Source organism: Brienomyrus brachyistius, unplaced genomic scaffold (genome assembly GCF_023856365.1).
Source record: "Brienomyrus brachyistius isolate T26 unplaced genomic scaffold, BBRACH_0.4 scaffold73, whole genome shotgun sequence".
In the NCBI taxonomy this organism is placed as follows: domain Eukaryota; kingdom Metazoa; phylum Chordata; class Actinopteri; order Osteoglossiformes; family Mormyridae; genus Brienomyrus; species Brienomyrus brachyistius.
This window is the reverse complement of record NW_026042348.1, coordinates 451,864-462,730: the sequence shown is the minus strand read 5'-3', so window position 1 is coordinate 462,730 and position 10,867 is coordinate 451,864. Positions and strand designations below refer to the sequence as shown.

Below are 10,867 nucleotides of genomic sequence, written 5' to 3'. Positions count from 1 at the left end.
CCTTCAGCGTTATATACCACACCTACCTCAGTTATCTGCAGCAATAAAATATGGATGTGTACTTGGACAGCTGCAAGTTAAGTTGTAGAATCAATTATTTTTCTAAACGTTTATCTGTCTGATTTTACAGTAAAGTATGCATGGACGCATGGTACAATAAGGTGTGAATAAGTTGAAAATATACATGAAATATAATAAAATAATAAATATTTGTAAACATTTAACTAGATAACGACAGCTTCACAGTACTTATATAACCCTGCACAATTTAGAATATCATCACGGCTCCCTGGAAATGATCAGTTATCATTATAGTACAAATAAGCAGTTATCCAGACATCCCAAGTCTCCCGCATATTGACAGCGGCTCCCTGATGCTCCTAAATTAAAAAAAAAATATCCCGGAAACTAGAGCAAGCAAACAAGAGCATGCACGCGAGACAGTAGCGCACACGAATGAGCAAGTAAATGAACTAGGAATGAGCGAGAGAGAGAAGGATAGAGAGAAAGACAGAACGTGCGTATGTGTGGATCCCTATATGTGTGACTCTTCATGTAGCCAGTGCTAGACAGACAGCATTCTGATTGGTTTACTTAGCCATATAAGCCAATCATATTTCAGTGCGGGCGGGCTTTTATTTAACTCCTAGAGATCCGAAGGTATCGGTTCCATGGAGCGTCACGGCGGAGGGAGAGTGTCTCAAAAAACGAAAATATAAAATGCATTTCACCACAGATTACACAAAAACGTGTCCTTGTTTAATAAGGATGACAAATAATGACAATGTTACGCGCTGAACTGTTTGCAACAGTGATTTCAGCATTGCTCATGACGGTTTAAACGACTGTAAAAGGTACGTCCAGGTGAGTTTAACAAGTGTCATTCAATTTTCTGTATTATTCAGATAAACACTGGTTAGACACTTGGTTAGTTGTCATGAAAAGACCAAACTCCCTGAAGGCTTTTGTAAAGTAGCAATGGAATATAATTAAGGAATTTACATATAGTAAAAGAATAATCTACTTATATTATTGTCAAAATATATATATAATGAGGCAATACAGAAATTATGTTCTGTAAAATTAAGTTTGTTGAAAGCTAAATAAATTGCCGTGCATAGGATACAGTGAAATTAGGTTGGTAAGAGCTTTTTTTTAACGTTAGTACTACTAAATCTCATTATGGCGGCGTCAGTCAGACGTAAACACGCGAGAGTCTGACTGCGGTCAACGACGTTGTGTGGCGCCAGCGGCAGGCGGTTGTCATGGTTACTTTGCCACAAACCGGCCGAAGTTCGCGCCCTTTGAGTAAGAGATGTACGACGTTCGAGCTCCGGCAAACAAAACCAAAGCCGGATTTATTTAGATAATTTCTGCTTAAACTTTATTAAACTAATACATGTATGCTCCGTGGTAATTTTTGTACTTATCGATGTAGCTGGGTTTCGATAATTTAGAAGTTAATTGCGACTTTTTAGCTGGTTAGCTAGTTCTTGCTAGTTGGTACTAGCATTGCACTGTGTTTTCGTTGGTGTACCTCTGGGTTTTTTTGTGTCTTAATCTATTAACTACTACAGGGAAGTTTACATCGTTTTTGATAGTGAGTCAGACATACCTGTGTATTAATATGTTTTTCGGGTTGTGTGATTTCCATACATGTATATAGTTGCCACTTGGTTTACCATAGCTTGGTGTTAACTACAGATCTGATTTGGGATTCTGAAATTGCCCTGGTGTGCAGCACATGTCACACTGTCTTCTGATTACTGGTTGCATTTACAACATGCCACATTATATATAAGTCACAGTATTTTGTGTGTCAGGTATAGAGAGAAATATTATTTTTTTAGGATAAATCCAGTTAAACTAATTGAGAGTTAGCTGTAGTAAGCTGCCCTACACACAAACGCTCTGACCCCAGAGGTGAGCTGCTGTTCACCCAAACGCCCTGACTCCACAGGAAGGTTCACATCCAACCGAACACTGTGACCCCAGAGCTAAGCTGACATGTACCCAAACACCCTGATCGCAGAGATAAGCTGTCATCTACTCAGATGCCCTAATTCCAAAGGTAAAGCTCTTATCCAACCAACTGCATCCAACCAAGCGCCTTGACTCCAGCGTTATGATGACATAAACCCAAACACTCTGATAAGAGGTATGTTTTCATCCACTCAGGCTCCTTGATCCCAGTGGTAAGCTGCTGTCTACCGAAACACCCTGATCACAGAGGCAAAGCACTGTCCGCCCAAACACCCTGATCCCAGATGTAGGCTGCCATCCACGCAAACACATTGTTCCCAGAAGTAATCTGCCATTCACCCAACCATGCTGATCCCAGAGGTAAACTACCTATCATCTAACCGCCTTGTTCTCTGGGGTAAGCTGACATTTACCCAAATACCCTGATCCCAGAGGCAAGCTGCGGTCTACCCAAACACGCAGACCCCTCAGGTAAGCTCACATCCACCCAAATGCCCTAACCCCAGAGGTAGGCTGCCTTTGACCCAGCCCCCTGACCCCTGAGGTAACCTCGCTTCCACCTAAACACTCTGATCTCAGAGGCAAGCTGACATTTGCCCAAACACCCTGATCACAGAAATAAGCTGCCATCCACCTAAACGACCTACCCCTAGAGGTAAGCTGACATCCATCTAACTGCCTTGATCCTAGGCTGCCCCAGTACGTCTAGGTGGTGACAATCCATCCTACAGGGTTGACATGATGCACTTTCCTGAAGCACACAAAGGACACCTCGGGTTTTATGTAAGTGTGCTTTGTTTTTCTGTGCTTGTGTTTTATTTGGTTTGGATTTTATTTAATGGCATGTACAGAATTTACTGAGCACTTTTTTGATGTTGATCACTGTTAGCACATATTCATCAGTATTAACATTATTAACATTTTATTTTATCTGTTGTGCTGTTTATTCTGTGATTGACCTATTTTGTTCCTAAGGTTACTGCTTTTATGTGTTTTAGGAAGGTGTATGACAGTGTTTTAGCCCGACCCTTGTGCAGAGGTCGGAAGTCTGCGGGTATGTTCCTTTTTGAACTTTTTCTTTTTGTCTTAACTTTTTATTGGCATGCATATAAGGTAACATTTTAATTGTTTTATTGGCCATGTAATTGGATTTTAATGGTGTATAATTGTATTTGCTGGTGGAATTGCTCTTTTGCCTGTTTTAAGGGTAATAGTTCTGCAGGTAGTTCTATTTGTTAAATGTTATCCTTAAAATTCTTATTGTACTGGGTTGGCATTGATTTGCATGGTGTTTCAGCCTTTTAGATTGTGATTTTGTGTTAATGTAAGTAGTACAAGCATAATATTATTTAAAAATCGGCAGGGTGCAGTCTGCGGGTATCGCTTCTCGGCCTTTTGGCTAAGATCAAGTGGATTTTACTGACTTTTTACTGCTTTTTTTCAGACTGCGTCGGGTTTTTTAGAGGAAGGCACGGTGAACCTAAGGCGTGACCAGCAGGTGGCTTGACCGCCGCTGCCACGGGGCGACCCGTGCCTTCCTTTTTAGCCTTTTATCCCTGCTTTTATTTCTGTTTTTAGTAGGCTGGGGATCCCGCAGTGGCTGGTGGCTTGTCCGCCACCCTGCTGGGCAAACTGATTTTTATTTTTAGCTGCTTTTATAGTTTAGCTCTGCTCGACTCATCCCGGATTGGCGGACGGCGGACGTCGGGACCACGGCGGCGGAAGGACTCTGCTCCATTGGCGACGTCGGTGGACCTTCCCGGATGGCAACGGCCGGCGGACCATCGAGGAAGCCCTTCAGCGGGCCGTGGCTGGTAGCAGGCGGTGGCCTGCGGAATACCGCCCGGTTCTGCTGGAGGGCTGAGGGGGAGGTGGGCACCTTCCCCGACCGGCTGGCCTTCATCCGGGAGGTGGCCTTCAAAGCACTGGGCCTTCGTATTCTTTGCGTACAGCGGAATGGCCCCTTCCAATTCTTTGAGGTCACTTTGTCCACCGATGACAGCTGCAGCAAGGTCCTGGAGCAGAGCAAGGAGGGGGCCCAGCACCCTCTCCTCGGACGTTATAACATCGAGCCGCTGTGGTGGCCCGACAAGCGGGTAATAACCGTCCATTGTTTTAACCCACACATTACTGCCGAGGCCGTCACCCAGTTTTTAAAAAAGTATGTGGACCTCCTTCCTGGCCACAGGGACATCCGGGATGAGCTGGGGATCTGGACTGGCCGACGCCAGTTCCAGGCCCGCCTGCGCCCGGACGCTAATGGGGCAGGCGGTTTTAGCCACCCCCCAGCCTATTTTACTCTACAGGGCAATAAGGCATACCTTTTTTATTCTGGACAGCCTCCCTTCTGCCGGCAGTGCCACAGCTTTGGACACACCCTGGAGGGATGCGCCAACCTGCGCTGCCGCAACTGCCTGGAGTCGGGGCACATGGCCAGGGACTGCAAGGGCCCCCGTCGCTGCAATCACTGTAACGGCGAGGACCATCTGGCTCGTTCCTGCCCACAGAAAAAGACTACATATGCCGACGCTCTGTCGGATAACAGAGCAGTCGGCACGGAGAATGGTGGGGGAGCTCTAGCCCCCACGACTGGGCAGGAACAGCCGGCGACGGGGGCAGGAGGAGAAGCCCTGGTCGAGGTGGAGGAGGCCCCTTCGAGTGCGACACCAATGCAGGAGGGGTCTCCGAACAAGGTGGAGCAGCTCGCCCTGGCTCCAGGCGTCAGCAGCAGGCGAAAGAAGAGCGGTGCATCCCCCCGGGGGAGGAAGAAGAGCAGAAGGGAGGCGCAACCCGACGCATCCAGCCCTCCGGCGGCCACCTCGCCAGCAGTGGCGGCCGGGGACCAAGGCCGACAGTGTCCCCCCTCCCCGATGTTAGAGGCCCTCCCTTTCCTGATGTACCCCCTGTGCTGCTGTTGGTTGATTCTCAGTGTTAGTAGTTTGTGAGCCATGCCTGCCATGGACCCCAAAGGGGGGCCGTGCCTGTGGCGGGCTGGGAGTGGAATTTCCCTGGGTCATAGGGTTTTTGCCCTCCCTCCTAGGCTGGATGGACAGGATTGTGTGTGGGACTCCTCGGAGTCCCAAAGGGGGAAATATATGGAATATTATTTAGCACTATATAACGTAGAATACAAGTATTATGATATTATTAAAAAGTGTGTCAAATATCCATGATGTAATCATTACAATATAAACATTGCTTTGTGTTGATTACAATATAATCAACTGAGTATGTATTTGCACCTTTTGTTAGTCTGAGATTCTGTTATCTACTTTATGTTAGTCCTGAATCTATGAATATTCTTTTATTAACGTATATTTTATCACAATGTTAAAGGATAAATATATTATCAATCTTTTAGTCAGACAATGTGTAAAAGGCTGAAACTGCCTAGGTTTACTACTGAAGGAAGGGATTCGCCTGAGTTCACCCGAAGTTCACGGCTGAGCATTTTTAAAAAACCAAGTGGAGCTGCTCGCGCCACCATTATGTTCAGCCGAGAGACCAAACGGTAAAAGAAATGATGGACAAACTTGTCACCTAGGGGTGTGGATTAAGGGAAAAAACAATTATTGTGAATGGCTGAAGGAATGATGATGCTTAAGTGACAAGATATTGTTAAATGATAAGAACTTATAAAAATTGGTGTAAAACAGTACTGGACACACTTTTACGTGTCCAGCCTTGGTTGTAACTTTATTGTTGCAATAAAGACTGAATTCTGGATACTGCACAAGCGGACCTCTGACTTCTGATTTGGCGGGGAAGGAGAAAAAACCACGACAGCATCTCACTCAAGGGCGCTGATTGGCTGAATTCATGTTGCTATGTGCGTATCTTGTCATAGAAGTTCTAGAATTTTCAAGTATTATATAACTTTGACCTATCACCAGTGGAGCTCATTCTTGATCAAGATGGCTAGGTAAGTGGTAGACTTCTATACAGTTCTGAACTAGGATTAAATGTTGGCACTTGATTTTTGAGTCCCCCAAAATACATTTTGCAGGGGGGTGGGGGCGGGTCCCCCACAAAAGAATTAGCGCAGTGATGGGGACGGGGGCAGGGCGTTCCTGGGTTAACACTGATCAACCGGCTAACATTGACTGCTAATGACAATTTGCTGAACAAGAGGGCAAGGTGGTCTTCCACAATGCACTGCTACACTGTTACTTATAAATTTTGGTACTTGGGGAGTGGCAAAGAAAAACCAGTTTTTAACTTTTTTGGCGATTTCTCTCGAAATAAAATCAGTTAGATTTTCATCCATAATCATCGTTATCGTCAACGACATTTATTTTTAGACTAAAACGAGACGATATCTAAATAAAAATGATTTTGCGAGACCTAAGACTATGACGAAGCGTATTAACACTTTCGTCAACAAATAAAAAAGAGAGGAAAATGTTTGCCAGAGACGACATACAATCAGAACTAATGTAGTTCGCATAAGGCAGGGGTATTCAGCTAAAAGTTAAAGAGGTCCATTTGGAGAATTTCTTGAAGCGAAGGTCTGGAAGATCATAATGTCTAACTCTTTAGTGTGACATATTAAGTATCCTATTAGTTGTATCAACATTGCATGTAATCAAAATCTAACTATCAAATTAATTCAGTACAATTCAAAGACTTTTTGACAATATTTATTGTTACGTGACATAGAGCTGAACATACGTGTATGAGTGCCGATATGTTTTATAATGTTCTCTCATTTACTAGGTTTAAAATGACAAAAGTTTTAAAAGTATACAGGACTGCATTTCAAAATTAGATAAAATAAAGTGCTTAACTTAAACCGTAAAACCTTAATACAATCGTTTTTATGTCATATATTTTACTGTTCATGGATTTAAGTATTGGTTTCTATACTGTAATTCCACACCGGTAATTAAATTTAAGTCTCGTTTTAATATAAATACATACGAACTTATCACTTCAATCGCAATTAGAGTAGGATATGGGCGGTCTTATTATTTCGAAACATGTATAAAACGTGACATGTTCTTCTTATATTAGCTTTATATTTGTCGGAGTAACAACGCAAACGGAATGACAAGCAGTTTCTGACGAGAACAGCGTATTTTACTTTTCTTTTCAAATAAAACGCGGGGTTGCCAACTTCGGCTAGCTGGCTGGAGTGAGATTTTCAGTTCGAGTTGTCAGCACACATATGTAACAGTTCGTACCTTGAAAATAGTCTGCTTTTGTATTTAACCGTGTAAATTGGACGCAATTTTAGGTGTATAATGGAATAATGTAGTAAGATTTCCGTAATATGTCCTGCGCGACTCTGAAAGCGTATCATGCTAGATGCTTAAGATCTGGCAACCATGAAAACGTACGTTTTTTTTTTTGTTTCAACTGATTTATATAACATATAACATTACTTTATACAGTTGTTAAAAAGCGGAAACTTCAACGAACATGAAATCACCTGAAAGAGAGGTTTTTTGGCTCTATATACTCATAAAATTGTTGCCTTGGGGTAATTATTTTGATGTTGAAAATGTTCAAATGGAATGGTTGCAATTCCTGCTTCTGATAGCCGTTGAGAGGTATGTTTTCTATGTTTGGATTTTTTTTCTTGATAATGGGTATAAATCCCTTATTGGTCTTTTTCTTTAAACATATTTGAGAATTTCAGGTGAAACATTTAACAGCGAACAATAGCAAATAAAAATATTGCAAATATTTATTTTAATATTTTTATTTTAATATTCAGAGAGAGCAGGCCAGGTGGCACTATAGCCTGTGCACTTTTTCTTTATTTTTGCACTAATGGCATTACTGATTTTAGTTTCCAGGTGAATGAACATGTTTATGTTTCAAATAAGAGTGAAATCTTTGTCACTGTGCACTGCACAGTCAGACCTTAACACCGTTCCTTAACATTGGTTTAATTTCATTTTGGTGAACATAATGACTTTCAGAAATCGAAGGGAAACTTTAAACATTATTCTTTGAACTTTTCATTTTAGTCGACTAAATCAACTGGTTTTACTCAACTGTAATCTTATGAAATATAGTTGACCAAAACTGAAATATTTTAGATGACCAAATTATCACTGAAACTAAATTACATTTTAGTCAGAAGACTAGGACTAAAACTAAATAAAAATTTGTCAAAATTAACACTGGTTCGTATTAAGTGGATAACTTTTGCCAAGTGATACATTTTATTGACCGGGGGAGGGGGGGCGCCACGAGAATTAATACCATACAGGAGAATGCTCGGTATGCCATATGCTCTGTATTTGTATTTCCTGTAGCTGCAGTGAGTATATTAGCATTATTGTTCATATGTGTACTGCCACTATAACAAGTGCATATATACGTGACAGTAAAACTTTCTGGGCATCTACATTGATAAAACTTAGGTGATAGTACTGTTTTGTTATTAAGTACAATTATTAGATTGAACCAGCTTATTTATTTGCTCTTTAAGAGGTTTTTACTGTTGTCTGGTGTGCTGTAGTGCAACCTGTCTGACCGATACCTTTTTCTCCTCTCAGCACTAGGAGAATGGAGAAAGCAGTGGATTGGACTGATGACAAGTACTGGGCAGCCTGGGATAAGTGGGATGAGGTGATAGATTGGGGAGATGAAAAGTCTTCACCCACAACACCTCCCTCTATCCAGGCTGGCACCAGCACTGGAGACGTGGATGTTGGGGTGGAACATCACCAGCAGCCCGTATTCAAACGTATGTATTTCAGAGCTTTTTTTTAACATGAATTGGAGACAGTCTGATCATAATTGGAGTTTAAAAAATTGGTCGGCACTATGAAAATGATTCTCACTGATTGAATAACAGCAGAATAGTTGCTGAAATTATATTACAATGTACAATAAAGAGAAATGTTTCTGTGCAACAGGCCAGCAAAAGAAACTGGTTTTGAGGATGCAAATTCATCTCAGTGTGCAGCCTCAGCCTCAACAAGCGGCGCAGAACGTAAATGACAGGGAGGAAGAAGCCCCAGTTCTGTCTAACCTGTCATCTTGGAGGGAACCTGTTACTCAGGAACACAGGGAGTCAAAAAGGCATAAGGACCCATTCTCCGTGCCTGGATATGAGACCCACCACTGGCCCAGAGAAAAATACTGGTCGCGACAGCCAGCAAAGACAGTCATTGATGAAAATATCATCCTGGGCTTCTGCAATGGCCTGATGGCTTTTTCACTGTCGTGAAAATTATGAATTTTAAGAATTTATATTTATTATGTAATAAAAATTTCAAGCTAATGCTGTCTCAGCCAAATTCTGTCCTCTATGTCCATCAATAATGCAATGAAAAAGAAAATATATCAAGCATCTCAGTAGATACTGACTGTATTGAATTGCACTGGGATAGTGAATCCCTGGGAGAAAGTTCGATGTAGGCAGGGTTTCATCTATTCTGTTATATAATCATGTGTGACAAATTGCAGTAATGGAAAAAAATAATCCTATTAGAATCTTACATACCTGGATCATGTCCCTCCTTAGTCTCCTTTGCTCAAGGCTGAATAGATTCAGCTCAGCTAACCTCTCCTCATAAGACATTCCTCTAAGACCAGGAATCATTCTTGTAGCCCTACGTTGAACCCTTTCAAAGGCAGCAATGTCCTTTTTAAGGTAAGCTGGATTTATGAATTTAACGCTATTGTGCATTTAAAACACACAAATAGTTCAAATCAGCAGTTATGGTTTTAACGGTAAGGTGACCAAACCTGCACACAAAATTCTAGGTGGGCTCTTACCAAGGAATTATATAATCTAAATATCACCTCCCTTGACCTAAACTACACACAGCTAGAGATGTAACCCAATATCCTATTGGCCTTTTTAATTGCTTCCCCACATTTGTGAGAGTGGGACATGGCAGCATTAACATACACACCAAGGGTAGTCTACCATTTTGTCTTAGATTATAGCTTCCATTACTTTTCCAGAAGCCTATAGTTTGATGGATTACTTCTATTCTTTTCAATATGGGTGTTATATTAGCATGCTTCCAATCAGAAGGTACCACAAAAACAGAAACAGATTTATGAAATTATTAAAGGTCGACAAATAATATCCCTCATCTCTTTTAAAACTATAGGTAAGATGCTGTTTTGATATCCTGTCTAGGGTTGGAGTGTAACAGTATTCACGGGAAAGGGGAATGGGATAAAGGGACAAACAGGGTGAGGGCAAGAAGGGAACACCAGTGGACAAAGGGATATTTTTTTGTATTTTATTCATACACAATACTGACACTAGGAACTAAAACTGGGCCGTCACTGGATCTTCCAACAGGACCATGATCCTAAGCACATGTCCAAATCAACACAAAAATAGTTAGCTGACTATAGGATGAAGCTTCTGCCATGGTCATCTCAGTCCCCTGACCTGAACCTCCCTGGGATCAGTGGAAGACTACAACCACTTCCTATACAACGACTTCCTACAGTGGTGGCCAGGAGCACCAGTGCCAGGGATGAGCGCCCCAGGAGCCGAGCAGCGTGCCTTCCTGGGGCAACCCGATGGATCCAGCACAATCCCCTCATGACTCCACCCGGAAGAGTGAGCGGATACACTACAGTAGAGGGGAGCTTCTCCAACTGCGGTCGTCTATCACCTCAAGGCCGGCAGTTGCTCTTCCTCCGGAGTTTCGCCTGAGTAAAAGAGGTAGGCGAGGAGGTGTACGCTCCAAGCTGAGGAGGAGACCCTTCAGACCACCGCTACTGCCCATCATACTGGCCAATGTATGTTCACTCCAGAATAAAATGGACTTATTGCATGCCAAGTGTCGGGTGGAGCGGTATCACCTATGTTATTGCCCTGACTGAAACCTGGCTTGATGACACCATCTCAGACTCAGGTTATTCTCTCCAATCAAATCAGGTTATTCTCTCCAATTTT

At 42.4% G+C, this 10,867-nt stretch overlaps 2 protein-coding genes across 6 annotated transcripts in view; both read left to right on the top strand.

Annotated features, from left to right (window-relative positions):
• Positions 1 to 658: 658 nt before the first annotated feature.
• LOC125726509 (zinc finger CCHC domain-containing protein 3-like) overlaps positions 659 to 10,867 on the top strand; it is a 421,979-nt gene continuing 411,770 nt past the window's right edge. The window contains exons 1-3 of one of the 5 annotated variants that reach the window (XM_049002913.1): positions 659 to 854; positions 1,961 to 2,071; positions 2,179 to 2,491. The gene's annotated coding sequence lies outside the window, so the exon portion shown is untranslated. Of the gene's footprint in view, positions 865 to 1,293; positions 1,402 to 1,566; positions 2,072 to 2,178; positions 2,492 to 10,867 lie in introns of those variants that run through there. The other 4 variants (XM_049002912.1, XM_049002914.1, XM_049002931.1 and 1 more) reach the window with 4 other exon arrangements.
• On the top strand, positions 3,732 to 9,169 carry LOC125726529 (uncharacterized). Its single transcript, XM_049002944.1, has 4 exons — positions 3,732 to 4,079; positions 4,323 to 4,855; positions 8,493 to 8,683; positions 8,856 to 9,169. Exons 1-4 carry the CDS (start codon positions 3,747 to 3,749, stop codon positions 9,167 to 9,169), a joined length of 1,371 nt encoding a protein of 456 aa, XP_048858901.1. The 5' UTR covers positions 3,732 to 3,746.